The sequence below is a fragment of the Boleophthalmus pectinirostris genome, unplaced genomic scaffold (genome assembly GCF_026225935.1).
Source record: "Boleophthalmus pectinirostris isolate CB_2022bp ecotype Guang Dong unplaced genomic scaffold, ASM2622593v1 HiC_scaffold_3, whole genome shotgun sequence".
NCBI classification, from domain to species: Eukaryota; Metazoa; Chordata; class Actinopteri; order Gobiiformes; family Gobiidae; genus Boleophthalmus; species Boleophthalmus pectinirostris.
This window is the reverse complement of record NW_026571299.1, coordinates 34,161,291-34,182,122: the sequence shown is the minus strand read 5'-3', so window position 1 is coordinate 34,182,122 and position 20,832 is coordinate 34,161,291. Positions and strand designations below refer to the sequence as shown.

General features: G+C 36.3%; 1 protein-coding gene across 1 annotated transcript; it reads right to left on the bottom strand.

The window, feature by feature from the left end:
* Window positions 1-6,434: 6,434 nt before the first annotated feature.
* slc6a11a (solute carrier family 6 member 11a) lies at window positions 6,435-19,342 on the bottom strand. The gene is made up of 15 exons (XM_055160213.1): window positions 19,037-19,342; window positions 18,643-18,821; window positions 17,639-17,773; window positions 15,885-16,025; window positions 15,444-15,531; window positions 14,712-14,844; window positions 13,639-13,773; window positions 13,306-13,409; window positions 13,098-13,222; window positions 12,237-12,349; window positions 12,026-12,167; window positions 11,426-11,524; window positions 8,983-9,083; window positions 8,663-8,833; window positions 6,435-7,267 (listed from the first exon to the last, which is right to left on the bottom strand). The coding sequence occupies exons 1-15, from the start codon at window positions 19,042-19,044 to the stop codon at window positions 7,127-7,129; spliced, it is 1,815 nt and encodes a 604-aa protein (XP_055016188.1). The 5' UTR covers window positions 19,045-19,342; the 3' UTR covers window positions 6,435-7,126.
* Window positions 19,343-20,832: the final 1,490 nt, after the last annotated feature.

Below are 20,832 nucleotides of genomic sequence, written 5' to 3'. Positions count from 1 at the left end.
TCCTCACACTGAAATTGAAACCATTTGGTCTTCTTTTTTTCTTTTTCTTTTTTTCAGCAATTTATGCCATTTCTGAACATTGAATCAAAAAACACACTCCAAATGAGAGAGAAGTTACAGTAAAGTGATGCACGCTAATTAGAGCCCGACCGATATGGATTTTGCTGTGGCCGATATGAAACCAATATAATGGGAGTTGGAGCTGCCGATAGCCGATATAATCGCCGATATATTTAGTGATGTAAAAATTCACTGTAAATGTTGAATTGTTTAAAAAACTTAGGTTTGGCTCTGGTGGATTTTAAATTGTATTTATTTAGGCAACATTTATTGTTATTCTGCCTCTTTACATCATATTTACAGACAGTAGGTTGGTTTAATGGCATTTTTGCATCACATTCTAGACACTCGTGATGGGTATTCCAGTTCTTTTTAGAGAACCGGCTCTTTTGGCTCGGCTCACTAAAAGCTGCTGGTTCTTTTGGCTCCCAAGCGGCTCTTCAGATTGTTTTGTTGCAAGCAGGACTAAAGCACGTCTAAAGCAGGACTGAATCAGGACTGAACCAGGTCTAAACCAGGACTGAAAAAGGACTAAACCGGGACTTATTTATTTTATGCTTAACTACAGCCAAATATGCTCCTTTTTTTCAATCCTACGTACACGCAAATTTCTCAAAGTTTCGTTTTTAGCCGCTGCCGCTGTCAAACCACGAATCTGCACGCGGCGTGAAGAGAAAAAAAGTGAGAGAAAGAGAAAACACGGCTCCCAATAAGGATCAGGCTCCCGTCGTTCCCTTTAAAGAGCCGGTTCTAAGAGTCATTTCGTTCGCGACGGACCCATAACTAGTAAAGAAAGTAGCGCTATTAGCCTTTTGCCGTAAATACGTGCGCGCCGCGGTAATTAATTATATGCGCAAATGTCATAATTCACACGTCTATTCACAGCTCATTTACATGTCAATGCAGGTCCAGTAACAAATATATGGCCAATACAGTCACTTTACAATATGCCAATAGAAAACAGCCTGTTTATGTGCCAAAGCTACAGCAGCTAACCCATAACAAATGACCAAAACTAGCTTCAAAGTCGACATATTTCCAACACTCACCGCTCATACAGGCTCCTCCTCACATCACAAGTATGCACTAATAAATGTCCTTTTAATCCAGACTCAAACCGATTGTCCGTAAAAAGAATATAATGTCAGTGTTGCGCACTGCGGGTGTAAACAAACGCACGTGAATGACGTGACTCTGTGGTGTGTTCAGGGACAGTATGGACACACACAGACAAATGACTCCGTAGATAAATACTGATGCGGAGCCACATATTAGGACATTTATCTGTCTGTAAATTGGATTAAATGAACAGAATGTAGAGAGTCTAAGATTTTTAACGATGTATCACATGCCCACGTGAAATATCGGCCCCTATCAGCCTCCAGGTGCCCATATCAGCCGATAATATCGGCCAACCGATATATCGGTCGGGCTCTAATGCTAATAGGAAAATCACAGAAGTACACACCTTCAAAATTACAATTCTTACTATTAAATTACGGAATACATAATCCTTTGCCACCATCCCATTAAGTTTTGGGTGGCCAGAGCCTGTCCCTGCTGTTTTAATCTCAAGGCAGCATTAACCCGTAATTTCAGGGTTTAATCAATGACATATGCTGACAGACAGCCTTTCACTATCATTATTTTCATTTGTGTGATCTGAATGATCAGTTTACCAGCTGAATACATGTATCACTTTTTGATTGTGAGAAAGCCACAATACAGTGAGTATATTCAGATATGGAATTTGATATAACATTAAATATAAGTACACTGCATTTTATTCTTGTGTTCACCATGTGGTGGAAGGAAAGAAATATGTGGATTGATTGTATTGTGATTTCTCAGTGAGTACAAGGACCTTTGCTGCACATACATAAAACAAAAAGATACTGCACATGCATCAGACAAATGTCAGACTGACAGTGGCATGTAGAAAACTGCATAAATCTAAACAAGAACACTTTTCTAAACATATTGGGGAAATGCCCAAACAACCAGTGCCGCAAAAGGAAATGTTTATTCCAGTTTAAAATCAAATTGCCAAATCTTTCCAGTAAAATGTTATGATATGTACTTCCTGCACAAACTTGACTCAATTACCTAATGAGTTTTATATATTTGAAATAAGTGGTTTATCCGATTAAATTTAACTAGACAGGGAACGTACTGCTTGAAATTTTGGTGTTGGATTACGCACGTGCAAGGTAAAAATGTGCATCAAAAAAAGTCTTTTATTAAACCTTGTCCCCGCCCCCCTCTTTGTGTAACATCTAACTGGAAGCTTACAAAACTCCAAAGTCAGGGGTTATTATATGTAAGTATTTTTACCTAACAACTCTGTATTGTCCCATGCTGAGTTAACTTTCACAAAGTGCTCTATCAACAGAAACTTTAAGGATTTAGAGAAGAATGTGGAGGGGCTTTTTGGACAAAGGGACAAAGTAGATTATTTGGATATCTGATGGATTCCTGTTAGAGCCATCCACATCAGCTCTCAGGACTACACACAGTTAAACATGTTTACTTTGTTTACTACATCACTTTGACGTATATTCATGGAGATATGTGGATAAGACAAATTATGTTATACACATTTAATTATCTCTTTTACATAAACAAAATGAAGAAGAAATAGTTAATATTTAAATATTTAATTAACTGTTTAAATAATGTTAAAAAAGGCAATTAATTACTTAACTACCTTTGTATTTTATGTTTTCTTAACTTATTTTTTATGGAAGTTAACAGTTCATCTTAGTTAGCGTTTATCTCCTTCACAAGTTCAAAATAATAGAGACAGCAAAACCTTTATCCTGCATTTTGTTCAGGCCATCTCTGCAATTTTCATCTCAACCATAACACTTGACACACACCGAGTTCCTATTGTAACTTGTATAGACTCTCACCTCCTCCATTCTTGTAGCAGAGATAGGGGAACCTCCACACATTTCCCAGTCCGATCACAGCTCCAGCCACAGACAGGATAAACTCAGTCTTGTTGGCCCACTTGCCTCGCTCCTCTGGGGACTGCTTTGTAGGTAGTAGGTTACTTGCCATGGTATTGATGTGAGTTCTATGCAGCAGTGCCAAACTTGCATTGATGCTTGTGGAGTTTTACAACTAAAGAGTAAGGAGGGGCATCCACTGGCGTGTTTTATATAGGGCTTACCAAACTTGTCAGGCGAGGTATTTTGTCCACAAGGGGGACCTAGAGAAGATGGAGTTATGGTCCCTCATGAGCAAAGGGGGGAGAATGATCCAGTAAAACAAATTTTAATTTAAACGTTTCTTTTAGTGCTTTAATGACTATGACCAGAGGAAAAACTGTCTTCACACCTTTGAACATGTCAGTCACTAAAATACTGGTGTAACGAAATGTGTCACAGAACACAGTGTACGTAAGTAAGTAAGTCTGTTTTATTTCACTATTTCAGCTGTTTTTGAAATTGTAGAAGATATTAAACTTTAATCAGAAGTGATTTGACACCACAAAGTGTAAAGGTGTGAAGTAACCAGATATCTTGAAGTCAACTTAACTTAACTGCCTTAACTTAACTTAACTGCCTTCAATGCATTTTAGAATCAAAACTTTAGTATATTTGTAGCAATGTGATAACTGGTGCGATGTGTGTAGTAGGTTTTTGTAGTGTTACTAATAGTTGCACTCATACATATACTGGCAGTGGTCTTGGTGTGTTGTTAGTTTCAGGACTAATGACCTATTACATAGCATTTGAAGTATACTACTACATACAGTTACTAAATATCTGTCTGCTTTCACTGCAACCTTATTAGTTGTAATAGAAGGTTTGGTAAAAGCAGTTTTTACTGGACTTTTACTCAGGAAATAATAAGGCAAACAACTTTAATTTCTTTGTGAGTAATAATTGCTAATAAGAGTAGTGAATTCAAAGGATGAATGAGTAATAGGAGTGGTGTCTTTGAAATATATACAAATCTTTTAACAGCGACCAAGACAGGAATGTACGTTTTTCATTATGCTCTATAATTAGTCTTTATGAACACCAAGAAGGTGTCAAAGTGACAGGTTGAACGGTAGGTCGCCATAAAGCACCTAAAGCAAAAGTCAAATTTAATTTTGTTTCACAACGGCTGCATAACAGATTGCACAACCTGCTGTTACGAATCTGGCCACTGAGACTTTATTTAAAAAGACACCCAAAGACTCAAAGAAAAGAAACACCTAATCTGATGAGGTGGCTATTTAATTACTGAGATCACACTACTGCCACAATCAAGAAGTATTTGGCAACAAACAAGACACTTTTGTAGACAGAAAATGTGCAATAATTTTCCTCTGTACTACATATAACCTTATGTGTTAAATATCTGCAGAACAATTATGGGTACATTACGAGTATCAAAGCACTGGAAATATTTTAACTGCACTTTACGACCACTACACAACTACTGCTGCTACTATTCTCTCTTAAGGTCTTCAATTATTTCTACTGCCATTTCAAAAACTTACCTTGATTTTTATTTTTATTTTGCCATATTTAAATGTGAGAACAACTATAATGTAAGCCTACTGTATCATCAGAAAGTACCTGTCTTGAGTGCTCCCGGTGCTACAAATAGTAGCCTGCACAGTAGCACCAGTGTGTAGGGTGAATGGTGTGATACTGGTGTTTTTCCACACTCCTGTTGCTGTCTGGCTCCACTGGGAAATGGACCTTATTGTTATGTTAACCCATGGCGCAGTTTGTCCACCTCTATTCAAGCAGGAAAGGTCAGTCAAGGCAAAAGCAACTCTGAACCTTGTCAGTTAACTTTGTTTACTTACTTAAAGGGTGATAATGTTTTAGTAGTTTTGTGGCTCTAGAGTGGGAAGTCATTGCCACCTATTGGTAATTGAGTGTATTGTTTATGCTCAAGAAAATGCAGTGATCAACTGAATAAGTTTTACTGTTCCTTTGTAAATATATATTATCAGTAGCAGTAGTAGCTGTTGAGATAGTAGTAGGTGGCAAATGTAGTAGTGTTTGAAAATGGGAAACATATCTAATTGTGACACTGAAGTATTGCAGTTGCTTTTGTTTTGACAAGAAAATATAAGAATCACATTTCAGGACATGCTTGTAGTGGTCAAAACTACAGGGTTAAGAACAAAGATAGAATAGTTTGAGGGGGAAATTATGGTACTGAAAAACCCAATTTGCTATTTTCTAACTACATCCATTATAATGGCATTAATTGTCATTTAGACTCCACCACCTGTTTTTTTTTTTTTTTGCTTAGTCTGGATTGTTCCACTGTATGGTATTAACATTTCCCTGGGGACATGCAGATGATACTACCAGATCAAGCAGAATGATAATGAAATGGAAAATAAAATATTGTGTTTTATTTTATCTTAAGAATAATTTTGGTTTGTAGACTTTCTAGAAAACCTTTCATGTAACACCCTTTTGTTCATCTTGTTTGTTAATCTCTTCAGGTATGTCAATTAGCATTTACAGATAGATACTTTCAGACCAAACAGCTGTCTTTCAGATTTCTCTTTCTTAAAACGTACCACACCTTGTATTGTTTTAAGTCCACGTGTTAATCTTGAGGACAAGCCAGTTCATGATTGTCATCAGGGGCTGCCTAGTCACACCTCACCATGTGGTACACCCATTCACTTTGCAATGATGTTTTGTCATTCTGTCATTTTGTCATTCATTTTGTCATACTCAGAGGCTCTGGGGGCACTGGAGGAAGAGAGGGCACATCTCAGAAAGACTTGCTTGGGACCCAGGGGGAGACTAACGGTCTCTGGTCAGGGCTGCCCAGGCCCTGTCTGTTGCAACAAAGAATAAACCTGCTTCTATTTCATAACTCACAAGGCTTCAGAAATGGATTATTGCAATAAAAATAATAATCATTTCCACAACAATATTTTTATACAGTGGGATATGATATCAGTCTGGTCACCACACCCTCAGCCGCATCTCAAGCCAAAACCAAATAAAACCATTCACAAACAAAATAAAATTTTGAGTTTCAAGTTTAGAGCTTTGCTCATTGTTTCTGCAGAAATCCACAATTTTTTCAGTCCCTTGTGGTATTTTTTTCTTTCCATTTTCCATGTAAGCAGCCATGTTTGTGTTGCTAGAGGGACCAGTCCCTGATTAGCTGATCCACCTGTCAATCATGTCTATCTAAACTCTGGGCGATTCACCAGTCACCGAACTCCCCTCTCCATAAATTATTGAAGTGTGTATTCTTGATTCATGAACATTTCAGGCAAAATGTGACATCTCCACAGAGACAAGCTGGTACTGGACCCCACCATAAAAGCTACATAGAACAGAGTAGATACAATTTGAAGTAGAATTTACATTAATCAGTACTTACCAGTGTTGCAAGAGCAAAAGTATTTTATTGAAATAATTACATTAAAGTTTAAATAAGTGCCAAATCAACAAGTTGCATAAAATGTTATGATTGAGTTAAGGTTGATTGCTTTGTCTCATCTGTTTACAAAGCTACATAATGATATGGGAATGATGCAAGAAGACCATTATTAGTGGTTTTGTTAACATGAATGCTGAACTTCAACATATTTAAAGTGCAACTATCATCGGTTATTCTTTAGAATTTGGCAGCATGAGCCAAGAAACCATTTATAAAGGCATTGTACAGAGGAAGACTTTGGAAAAATATGGTTGTCCACTAGAAATGTTGATTAAATAAATACATATATATATATATATATATATAAGCATTAACAACATCTAGAAACATATCTTCATATAATCATGATATCACCTTCATATTACTAAAAGAAACTTCACATCTACAGTTTGCAACACCCTTCAAAATACAAATGCTATATTATTATCCACCTATTCAAGCCATTATTCAAAAGTTCCAAATAGCTCTAAAATAGTTTGTGTGGTCACTTCATAAAAGTTGGCATGTCCCCCAAAAAACTATATTTTACTTTACATGAATAAAAAGTACAGTATAAATGTCACATTCAAAAGTTCCAAAATGACCACAAACAAATGAAAACTATAAAATAGAAAAATAGTTCTCGTGATGCAGAGTATCAGACTTGGTGCTCCATCTCCACTGTGCCATTGCCCTTGACATCCACAGGGGGCGCTTTCGAGTCTGGGTTCAGAGGACACTGCTCAGGACCATTCTTGCCCCGGGTCTTCACTTCAGGTCGACAAAGCTGCCTCAGATTCTGGGAGAATAGTTTTAAATAAATAAACCAATAGAAAATAGAAGGCAAAACTTCATGTCTTCTTATATCTGTGATCACAGGAGGGTAGAGTAACCAAAAAATTGACTCGAGTGAGAGAACAGTTGATTCAGAATAAGTTCACTCAAGTTAGAGTAAAAACTATGAGGGCAAACTACTCAAATAACAGTAATTGTAAGAGTAACTGTCCGGACATAATGGATGATTTATATTTTTTGGAAATATATAAATAATGATAAAAGGAAATTAAATCTAAAAGAGAGGAGCAGGAAACACAGATGTAAAAAATAATGCTATTGTCAACATAAAGCTTCTGTCTCTCGTAATTTCACAGAGGGAAACGTAACCTAAACTGTTACACTGTAGTATATTAGCGGAGTATGTGTGTAGTCTTTGAAAACTACTCAGAAATGCACAATTTGATTTACCCACCCATTTGTACTACCCACCTCTGTTTGAGATTATCCACTGAAAACTTTGTTTATATTATTTATATTATATTACACAATTATTTTTTGAATAATGTTTTATCTTAAAGTGTTTTGTGGTATCAAGATCAGTATTAAATATCAAGCCTTTCTCTTTAAAATTTTAGTATTGTGACAGCAAGCATATGATCAAAATAAAAATTGGCAGTATACAAATGGTTATTAATGGATTAACCACAAGATTTTCACTTTCTAAAGTTAACTGTATTTAATAGCAATTACATTTTCTTATTTGTTTTTATTGGAGTAATGCAAGGAAAAATGTTAATTATTATTTTTTGTGATCTTATTTTTGGGTGTGGACCAAAACAAGCATGAGTTTATTTGTCACGTACATGCTTAAGTGTATGGCAAACCTAAATTAATTGTATGAGAAACATAGATTAAATTGAAAATATAGGTCTCCAGGAAGAACAGCTGATAGCTAGGGTCAATTAAATATACAATCAGTTAACCTGCTCAGGGATTACAGGTGGAAATTAGCATGGGTGCTACAACCTAGTACAATGCATCTCTCCTGTTAAGATTAATGTATATTGTGCACTGTCCCTGTCTCATTAAATAAAAACTAACTAATTACTAATTTTGAGAGCTACTGTCATGATCAGTAGAGGACCTGTCATGGAGACATGTTGCATTTTTAGGTCTTATTAGTGTCAGTCTTTTTCACCTCTTAAATACTAATTTACAGCCTGTCATGTTGGAATCTGGTTATGCTAGAATTTGTTTATGCCACTGAGCTACACTTACTGTCCCTGCAGGGAAATTTGTCCTCTGCATTTGACACATATTTTAAAGCAACCTGTCAGGAACAGTGCTATGTTTGGTCAGGACTACCGTAGTTGAAGGATTTTACCTATTGTGCATGTTTTGCTCAAAAAAGATGTACCTGCGAAACCGTCCCCTTCATCTGAGTTAGCTTGTAGATAATCCACAGAGGCACCAAGAGGACACAGAAGAGGCCCAGAGACCAGCCCAGAACGTAGGCCCAGGTTGGGTACACATACGTTTTGTTGAACTTTAGTGGCTGGTATCGCACAATGGAGAAAAGAAATGTTCCCTACAAATAAAAACACATTTTAAACTGTTAAAAACATTGAATTTGCTATTTTGTCACATGTAAATGCAATCACTAGCTGCCTTACTGTGGGAAACATTCTAATGTGATATATTCAGGTAAACCAACTGACAACTATAGGTACCACTTACAAAACAAACAATTGGAGTGACATAACGCCAGCAGATCTTCATTAGTGGTCCAGGACGAAAACCAATCATGTCTTCAATGTTATCATACAAGCGATCACCCCCTAGAAAAACAAGGCAAAAAAAAAATGTAACTGTTACACACTGTAGGATACACAAACATTGTTCCCAATCCTCTTAGATGCCTGTTTGTTAAGACCCCACAGCTGCTACTCAGAACATGTAAAAAATCTGCCAAGGGGTTTAAAGCATTTCCACCTGTCACCTTCAAAGTTGTTTGCATCCAATTCACATGATTAAGCTATGAGCAACCAAAAAGTCACATGGCCAGAGGGCTCCTATATCCTTCCACTTGGGCCACTGTTCCCAGCTGCACTTCTATGTTAATCTTGACTGACACTGACTACTCTCAAAGTGAAGAGCTTTTTCCCTTAAAGCCCCACTTTTAGATGAAAATAAAACGTTTAGAGTGGGCTATTAAAATTAAGCTATTAAAGTCATTTTATGGAAGCCAACATGTCAATTCATGTTATGTTTTCATCTGAGATATGTGCAACACTCATGCTTACAAAAGTATATTACAAAAAGCATTTAGACAAGCAGACATGTTTTGAATTAATTATTCTAGATCTCAAGCCAAGTATGAGATTTAAGTGACTGTGCACACAGCATGTCTATGTTGATGCCAAATTTTAGTCTGAGATTCCTTGAAATTAAAAATTAAGAAAAAAAGCTCTACTTTTCCATTAGTTTCTCAGGTCTGTTAATTTTTTAAAGATTTTTTTGTTGTTGTATTCAGACAAAACAAAGTAAACTTTGTCAAACATTGATATTGCTAGACATTGTTCTGTTAAAGGGGGCACCATAAAATGATCATAGAACTGGCAGATCAATCTTTGTTTGATTTATAATTTATATAAACTTTTGTTTTTTGCCAGGCAGAATGTGATTGTAACAGAAAGTCTTCACATGAGATTGTTTCCCTCAACTATGTCTCGGGGGTTTTACTGGTGCTATAAACATGACTGTAGTTTTCCTGTGCAGACCCAAAATTGGATAATAAAAGATTAGGGAAAAAAACATGCTTAGATGAGTCACACTTTTTCCAGCTACATTCCTCAGGCCAGAATTTTACATAAACATGGATATTGCAGGGACTTGTCTTTGACATGCTGTCTCAATATTCCCTTTGAAAAAGACATCTAAGCATGTTATGGAACAAACCAATGTACTTTAGTCAAAAGTTAAACACTTTTATGTCTGACCAATTATGGATAATGACATGAACGGGAACATTTCTTCCCTGTCTGTTTTCCTACAATTGGCATGCAAATAGTATTTAAAAAGAGATGTGGATTTCATTTTGGAGAGTAAACTATAATAATGCATTAATTAGTCTTATATATAGCTTTTTCCAGATGCTCAAAGTCACTTTACAATTTGGTGCATTATTCATTCACTCCATCCATCAGTGGCGGTAAGATGCTATTGTAGCCATAGGTGCCCTGAGACAGACTGACAGAAGTGAGGCTCCCAATCTGCGCCATTAGTCCCTCCACCACCTCACACACACACTAATTTCATACTAGGCAATGTGGGTGAAGTGCCTTGCTTAAGGTGAAGTGCCTTGCCACTGGCACCCCACTGTGACACCTGATTTTGCCAGCATCCAAATACTAACCCGGTCTAGCTTTGCTTTGTTTCTGAGATCTGATGAGATCAGGCTTTGACAGAGAGGTTTGAATAATCTAAATTATGATTTTTTTTTTGTCTATCACATGTTCTGAATTGGTAGCATTATAAAGAATTGTTCTGATACAAAGTAGCCAATTTGTTAGAAAATATTGTCTGGCCTAAACTGTAATGTTATTCAGTTCTATAAGGGGAAAACAACTGACTGACATAATTCTTTCCATATGAGCACAGTATCTCTTCTCAAAAAACAAATAATTTAAAGGTACACTATGTAACTTTAGTGGAGGGTCCAAATGCATGTCTCCATGAGCAAGGAGGCTATAGTTATCTTTATCTGGTCTGTTGGGAGGAATTGGTTGAGGAATATTGGCGTCTGTTAACGTATAAATAAAAATACAAATATTATGTTTTTTTAGGTTCACTGATATATCACTGTATTTAATGTGCACATAGAGTGTATATATTAATTTCCATATTTCTTGTATGTATATATGTATTTCTACCCAGATACTAAATGATATTAAAACTAACACTGAAACTAACATTTGAACAAGTATCTTCTATTGTATAGAGACAAGGCAACACTAAAAGCTATTTGAGGTCATGGATAAAATAAATACACAGTGAAACATAAAGATAATCACTGTTGTATCCATAGCAAATAAGCAAATAAATAAATCCCCCAAAAATCTGTTGTATGTTCCTGAACTATGTAGTGGTTGCATGTGACATGGCAATCCATGATGCTTACCGTAAATCCATCCAATTGCAATCGTCTGGCAAACTGATAAAAGAAGTAAGTTGTTCCCACTACAGACATAATGGTCAAACAGTTGAAGAAAATACAACCCTCCCTGGAAATAGGCAGAAGGAGTGACAATTAATGGAAATGTTTACCCACTATATGAAGTAGGACTGGGCAATAAATCACATTTTAATCAAAACCCAGTTATTTTAATTTGAAAATTATCTGATTTATGTTATTTAAACTGAGAGGCCAACATCTAATCCCATGTCAGTTAAAACAAATAGAGTTTAGGGAATACAAAGGAATACATTTGACTGTTTCTTCTGTTTTGGCACAGACAAAAAGTCTTCTTTATGTTCGTAAAATTAAGATTAAAAGTAATTTAATCTTAATGTTATGTTTTTAATGAGAAAAAATAAATAGTTTCTAAAATTGTGATCAAAATAGAAGGAAAAATCCTTTTGCCATATTGCCCAGCTTTATTAGAAATAACACTTGTATGCTATTCTACTTCCTGTTTTTGAGCCACGTTTTGAGAACTTTTGTGTATTCAAATCATGCAATATTGTTAATAAAAATGTTCATATGTTTACTTGAATGTACTTGCCTCTGTGACCAGGAGAAGTCCCAGGAAGAAGCAGACAGTGCAGAGGCACAGCAGCAGTAGCTCTCGTCTGTACGCTCTTCGAAAAACAGTGGGGAACATGTCTGTCACTGAAGTCATCAGACACTCTAGACTCACAAACTGACAGGGTCTGGTGAGCACAACCACAAAAACAGCAACACCTACACACAGTTAATGCTGCTGTCTTACCTGTGTGTCCGCTCCAAGGAGGATCACCATGATGAAGAAGCATATGGCCCATAGCTGAGGCAGGGGCATCATGGCCACAGCCCGTGGGTAAGCAATGAACGCCAAACCAGGGCCTGCAAAGGTTTGTTCAGGTTTATGGAGGTAACTGGATGAGTGATATGTTTTTAAATGAGATAATAATGTACTTGTATCAAAATTAGAATAGAGTCACAAAGCTGAACAAGAGCTGATAAAAATGAGATACACTTCCAATGTATAAAAAAGGCATTGTAAAGTTAAAGGATTCTTTGTCCCTTTTGTGCAATACTCAGAACCCGAAAGCCAAAACAGTGACAGGCACAGTTTAGCAGATTTCAGGTTGCAAAAAAAATGATCTGATTATTGTTATCCAGATGCCCCCAATAAATTCCATATACATTTTTGTCTATATTGCACACACTATTAAATGTGTTTTAGTAAAAGAAGCACTGCGTAACTTGGTGGAGGGTACTGCACCACCTGCTTGTCACCATGGAGACAACAGGTGGCACCACCAGGCCAAGTGGTCAGATTTGGGTCACATTCCAGGCAAAGCAATAAAATCTCCATAGGAACAAGCTGGAGGCGTACGCACCACAGAAAAGTTACAAAGTACACCTTTAACTTTACTAGAGAGAATAGGCCTAGATGCATGTAATAGAAATCATTGACAGGTTGCAAGTCACAAGTAGGAAAAAAGGTACATTGCTTTTATGCAGATATCAGTGTGAATTCATATTGCCGAACAAGAGCAATGAATACAAAACAAACTTTGTTTATGTTTGATGGTTATGAGTTTGGTTTGCAGCTCAAACTATATACATAAAATAGTGATATTTTTACCTGATGCAGCCACTTGAGATATGGGAAGGCCTTGCTCATAAGACATAAAACCCAAAACAGAAAAGATAGCAAATCCTGCTACGAAACTTGACCCTCCATTTACCAAACATAGAACAAATGTGTCCCTGACAGAAAAAAAACAAACAAATGTCAGACTTGTATTTATTTTTTCAAATTAATTAATAATTAACTTTAATTACCAACTTACTTGTAGACATTATTGTTATATTGGTTGTAGCTGCCTAGGGCTGTCAGTGTTCCTTGACAAATCCCAAAAGAAAACAGAACTTGCGCACCTGCATCCATCCACACCTAAAATAATAAAAGTATGATTGCTGACAGAGCCATTTTTCTTTTAGTTTGTTAAATATTTATAAAGTTTTATTTTGTTACGATTTGATATGTGAAAAAATCACTTAAAAAATATAATCTCACCCACCCTTTTACCCCTGTCAGACTTGAACTAAATGTGAGCTAAATTAAGAAATATTTTACTCAAATAATAATGTATAAATTTTCATCTCAGTTTTTTTTTACTTACTTGAGGGTCAGCCAATCGTGAGGGATCAGGATACAAGTAGAAAGCTAAACCATTCATAGCTCCAGGTAAAGTGAGCCCACGGACCAAGAGGACCACCAGCATGACGTATGGGAAAGTGGCAGTGAAGTAAACCACCTGTCATCACAGTAGAGTGCATTTTATGAATTGGGGGTTATTTATTTGTTTATTTTTTTACTTATGTTTTGGCTACAACTAACAGTAGACCCTGATGTTGAAAATAGCAGATTATCATTTTATTCTATAATTTTATATTATTTAGAATAAAACTTAAAATATATTTTCATAAAATCACATAAAATCGTCTACTAATGCCTTTATTCTTGATAAAACAAGAGAACCATTATTTGTTTCACAATAGCAGTATTTCAACAGAAAATGCCAAGAAGTATATAAAAAAATCTAGATTCAAATGAAAATAGATCTAATATTTAAAAAAATCTACATTTAAACAAAAAAAAAATAGTAAAATAAAATACAGTCTATTATGATTAAAAACTAAAAGGCTGCAAAAGCTATTGTGTACTAATAGGTGAATCTGGGCATTCACAGTACATGAATAATAATAAATACCAAGTAAAATGCATTATCTTAGATAACAAGAAATATAAGACTTTGGTGGAGGGTAGGTTGCAGTATTCAACGCAACGCCGTCGCTTAGAGACAGAAATAGCCCCCATGAGATAAAATTAATCATCAAAAATGTGTCAAGAATATTTTTTGGCATTGCTGTTGAGATTATTTTGTACTGACACCAGTGAAAGACTCTACTCCGAACTCTGAACTATATTTATCCCTATGTTTCAGTAGTTGTTATATGGCTCTTACATAGTTGACTAATTAATATTTGATGTTGGTTATAACATTTTCCCCTTAAATGATCAGCTCTTATGACATGTCTGTATTTGCACAGTCCCTTGTAAGTTTGATGGTCAAAAATGCTAATTCTAATTGAATATTGAATATGGATGAATAGACCAATCAAGAAGTGTCACATTAACAGATCAATTAGTAAAAAAAAAATGTTTATGATTTTTAGAACACAGTTGTTTTACCTTTCCTGTGGATCTGACTCCTTTCCAAACACAGAAGTAACAAATGATCCAGGCCAGTAAAAGACACAGGGCGAGCTCCCATCGCAGGCTCCCAATGTGCTCAATGCTGTCAGAAATCCCCAGCACTCGCCGTCTGAAACAGTATGCAGCAGGAACTAGTTGGATTTGTTGATATTTTGTGAACTTGCAAATCTTCTAAAAACATTATAGACCTTTTTGAAAATTCTACATACATTAGTGCGTACCATTTGCACATGTTCGCACAATACTGGGAAATATGCCTTATACTACAAGTGTTTACCACTTAGGCATTACCATAAAACATTGTATATTACTATTATAATTTTAAACTTAATTAAAATAGTGCAAAATAAATTCTCTTTCTCTTCTTAGGTGTTAATAAGAATGCCATATTATAAGGGCCAATGCAAGAGAGGGTGGTGATGACATTTTAACAGATGTTAGCACTTGAGAAATGGCTGGATGAAATCGTACACTGTAAATCGTAGTAACTTAATATCAGACTACTAAGCTTATAATTATCTAGGTTCACAACTGTACCTGTTTGATTGTTAGACATATCAATAAGACAGAAAGAAAGATAATGTAGTATTAATGTAGTAATGCTAATACTGAAACTGAGCCAAGCTTTTGTGAGTCTTTCTGTCTATAAATACAAAGGTCAAAGGTGAAGTGTCATGTGTGGTCATATAGGTTTCACAGATTACTCACTCCCAAAACTCAGTCGCTGGTGTTGTTGCATTTGGGGAAGCTGTCCAGTTGGAAGAGGAATTAGTCTTGTCAAATTCTACACAGTTTTCTGTTGAAAGTGATAGTATCAATGAATGATAATAAAATGTTGTAGTACATTTAGTACTATTTTATGATTGGCCAAGGTGAATCTTGAAAGAAGGTTTTATCAGTGTTGGCATGAAATGATACAATATAAATTCTGCACTGATTTTGTAAAATTAGGTCATAGTTTTCTAATCTAGTTCAGTTGTAAATTGTACATTTTAAAATCAGGACATCATTTGGGTTTTAAATTTAAATTTAATTTCACTGTATTTAAATTATTCACAATGTGGGGTTTTTTTAGACTTCCTGTAGGTCTGTTTCTCAGAATTAACATGATCTCCTGTTGGAGCCTAATATGTAAATTTTGCTGCTTACCTGTGTTCCATTCATTTCTGCAGCTGGCCCAGGGCACCTCTGCGCTGAAGGAGTGGAAGAGGTAGAAGAAGGCCCATGCCTGGATCACAATGTATGAGACCGCAGCATAGGCTATCACCACTTGAGTTGCATAACCAATTCCTGCAAAACAGTGTAATGATTGTTAGGTCAAAAAATAATATTAAGACAGTGCATTTGTTATATAGGCTGGAAGTGGCTAGAACTATATGGCTGAATTGTTTGGGAAACATTTTTAATTGTCAGTTTCAGGGCGTACACTATCTTTTGGTTTCAGGATTATGAAAAATTAAGGACATTGTATTATATCTTTTGAATTGGAAGTCAAAATGTTGCATTTAACTGGAAGCAAAAACCCATGAGAAGGGCATATCTAGAAAAATAATCATTACTTTCCATTCATTCCCAGGGGGCAATTTAGAGTCACCAATCCATCTTACATGGACATCTCTTTGGACAGTGGAACAAACAAGAGCGAAGAAAGAACTAACAGCAGAGATTGGTAAATCTGCCTGATCTTGGAGTTAATCTCTTTGTCACTGCATTGCCCATATTCATATTCACTACTCAAATTTTTTCTTGGCTGGACATTGTTGTGTGGTGAAACTAGAAAAGCAAGATCCAGCTAACAACACTAGTGGTATTATTTACAGAGATCCTTTCACAGTGAGACTTGTTTTCATTTGAAAAGGCCCATTGAGTTGGTCATGGGTTCTGAGCCTTTGGGCAGTTCACTTGTGGCCCATTGGTTTGTGTTGTTTTGACAGGTGTGGATTAAGAGAGCAAGATCTCTTTGAATCAGTGTGAGACCTTCACATGCAACGGTGATGCGTCCGATGTTAATTTAATTGCCATGAACTATTTTCTCAATAGATAAAAAAGGCTTGTCTTGTCTATTAAAAAGTGGCTAAACTTGATCTTATTATAGGGTTCACATGATCCAATATGTCACAAAGAAAATCAAAGTAAGTTTCATGCCATTGTCAGTGAACAAAATTTACAAACTATTACAGAGCAACATGAAACCGTGAATAATAAGTTATAACATAAACTATGATAAAATAAATGCATGCAAACCATAAGGCGTTAAATAGAAATAGACACTGACTGAATATAAATACAAAATATTTAATACTGGACAGAAAAAAACAGTGCAAAACTATCAGCGCAAAAGAAGACGGACCAAAACATAAATATTTATTTGGCTAATGAGGTTTTTTCCTGAGGGATGACAATGGAACAGCTGTACCAGACCAGTGTCAAGGACAGGATCCACTGGAGAAGGAGACTCTTTGCCTTATGTGCCAACAGAGGCACAGTAAGTAAGTAAATATGTGTGTAGAACTTAAAGGTGCACTCTGTAACTTTTCTGGTGGAGGGTCTGCTACCTGCTTACCCCCACAGAGATGTTAATGCTTTGTCTTGGTTCACAATGTGGAATTAAATATCTCTATGTAAATGGGGATAACACAGTGACACTGAGAGCAAAGCTGCAGTACAAAGCATTATAGGAACAGCTTTGTTCCTTCAGCAGCTATCCTTATAAACACATCATGCACTTTTTTCTTCTGTTTTTATATTTTAATGCACTTATTACATTCAAACTCTGAGTAAATGTATGATTATGTGTTTTCTTAATGTGCACTGATGTCAACCTGAACACCAAACATCTTGAGACAAGCAGATGACAAATTCCCCACCAGAAAAATTACATAGTGTATCTTTAAATGGCCTACCTTCAAACAGGGGGCAGAAGTGTCTCCAGCAGGTGATGCACCCCTGTGATGTGTACTGACCCATAGCGGTCTCCATGAGAAACTGTGGGATCCCACATGACAGCAGGAATAGAACATAAGGCACCAAGAATGCACCTAGGACACACATGAAGTATAAAAAGGATAAATTTACTGACAAATATAATGAATCATATTGATTTGGTGGTTTCTAAATTTTTCAAACTAAGTATCACATCATAGAATAATTGATTTCCATGGACCAACAGCACCAGACCAAGGCTAACTTTGTGCTAAATCAGAATGGGAAATATTGTATACACTTTAGCCTGAAGTAAATCATGGCCGATTTAGTGTGCACAAATCTAAAAAAGTATAAAATTATAGTTTTTGTTGGTGGTGTAAATAACAGTGTCCAGAAACCCACATGGACTTTAATAATATATCTGGGTGTAACAGATCAGAGGAACTGGTCCAACAACCTGACACCTTGAGTCAAAACATTGTACAGTGCAGACGACACACAGACCTGACTTATTACATTGCACGTATAAATGACATTAAAAATTAATTGGTTAAAAAAGAAATCTTCTTAAATGCATAACAAAAACAATGCATAAGCAACTGATGAGAAAGATGGAATAAAGGTATGCTGGTCATATAACAAAATCTAAAAAGCTACTATATAGCTCTATTACACAAATAAAAATAGACCAACTAATATAAATGATTCATTCTTATATTTCACACATTGGAATATATTGTTGATGTTTACTCCTTTGAAGCACTCCCTGATATCAGCAGTAATTTGGTTATATTCTCCAAAATGTATAATTTTGTCCATGGCTAGTTAATGGCCTTTCCTGAATAAATCTGGATTAGCCAAAATAGTCTTAGCTAACAATAATTGGCCTTGAAACAACAAATGCATTGCACTTTTGAAAAACATGCACTGTTCTCTTTAAACAACTTTACATTTAACACGAAGCCCTTATAGTATCCCTTACCTCCCCCATTCTTGTAGCACAAATAGGGGAACCTCCACAGATTTCCAAGTCCTACTAGTGTTCCTGCCACAGCCAAAAGGAATTCAATCTTGTTCGCCCACTGCCCACGGTCAAGCAGTTCCTGTGTTTTCTTCACCAGACTCTTGTCCTGGCTAGCTCGACCAGGGCTGCTTCCTCTCCTGCACATTGTCATAAAACGTGAGAGAGAAAGTTCTTCACATACTAACAAGAAAAATAGTTCACTGGACCAGAAAATGGAAAATATGTTGTAAACATGTTTGAGTAAAAGATGGTCTCAATAAGAAATTTTCCATATGAATTCAGTCAAAGACAATGGAAATATAGGCTGACTCTCAGTATAAATCAAAGATAGAAAAACACATGCAAAACTTACCCCTCCATCCTGATGCTCCCGCCCCCAAGAGTTGCCAAGAGCAACAGCAAACTGCTTAGTATTCCCCTCAGGAGACCCTACAAACTGTATCCCCAGTTTGCCTTTTTTGTCTAGGACCTCATTACTATCAGTTGCATGTGCTCCCTGTTGCCTCATGTCAGAGTGGTGCCTATTTGACAGTGAACCTAGGATACACCACCACCCGGCCACCACCACTTCCCCTGCTGTACTTTTCCACTGACACAGGAGCAGCCCCAGTCATTGGGCTTAGCACATGTTGCTAACAACTAAACCAAATCAGCTGAGCCGTCTCTGCTCTGTCTAACACTGTAAACAGCTAACAGTCAGTTGGGAATTGACCCCCTTGGCTCATAAATCATGGTAAATGACTGTAATGGCTGTCTATTGGTCACAGTGTCTTTCAGTCATATTGGTAGACTTGTATTATCGCTTTGGTTACTTCCTTATTTCTATGTATAACTTTGGAAATAGTATGAATAATACACAATGTATAATTTGCAATATTCCCAGCAATGAATGTTTAATCTTTGGCAAAAAATTAACTTTCTCTGGTCATTAAATGTAACAGTGGCACAAAGGCAGATAAAAGCCATTGTAAAGATTTTATTTAATGGGTGAAGCTGTGAACCTTTCACTTATCACCAAATGTCCTTGGATTGAAATTCCTTAGAGCTGACCTTTGTTAGTTGAGCATTCCCATTGACCCGCAGGTCAGACTTTGACCCACTTTGCCACAAATATCTATTGAATGTGTGTGAAAATGCTGAATGGTTCCTTAATATAACGGGTTTTGAATGACCAATAGTTGTGTGTGGTATGTGTGATACAAATATCCATCTCTCTCTCTTCTCTCTCTCTGTCTCTCTCTGGATCAAATATCACCAAAAATTATATAACAGTTTTAGTAGTAGTTTTTTGGTCTTCAAAAGAAACTAGAAAATCCACATTATCATGTTTCAGCCAACAGTACATTTGTGGTGGACTGAAACCAAGCACTCAAGTGACACTTACAGTGGGCTTACAGACCAGTGGCATCACCAGTTACACAAAATTAATTATTTACTTATTTAAAAAAGAAAATAAAAAGAGCATCTAAAATCTAAAAGAAAATGGCATCTAAAATCTACCTCTTTTTACATGCCCTGACTGCACTGATTTTACAGTGTAATTTTATTCAAAGCGCTCAGCCTGAGTCAGACAAGGGTGTTTGCATAGGGTGTTCACAAAATGTATATCAGCCCACTGAAAGCCTGATGGCGCTCAGTCCTGTTTAATTGAGGAAATTACATCATTGAAGTAGCCTAAACCTTACACTCAAACAGCTAAATATAAATAATTTAAACAGACTACCTTGCTACCTGTGTATGAATAATGTTCCACCTTTGACAGAGCATTTGTCCACCACACAGTTGCCACAGTGTCACATTTCAGGAGTTTACAGAGACCCCTCCTCTGCACCGGTGTCCAGTGACTTTACTATACCTTCAAGAAGCCAGAGCAGAGAGTAAGGAGAGCATATGTTATCCGTTCAAATGTTTACATTACTTCAAAAGTAACTGGCTCACACCAAAAAAAGCTGCACACATATAGCCCTGAACAAAATTAGAAAAATCAATGGTTCTTTTTTTATGCCCTGTCATATAATATGCATTTTTCTAGTTAAACACCTTTAGGGCTGGACCAAAGAACAAACAGGGTCCAAAACAGAAAGACACTTGGAGTGAAACCAGAATAAGTCATGAGTAGACAGTGCGTATACCTCTCTAAGTCTAAAC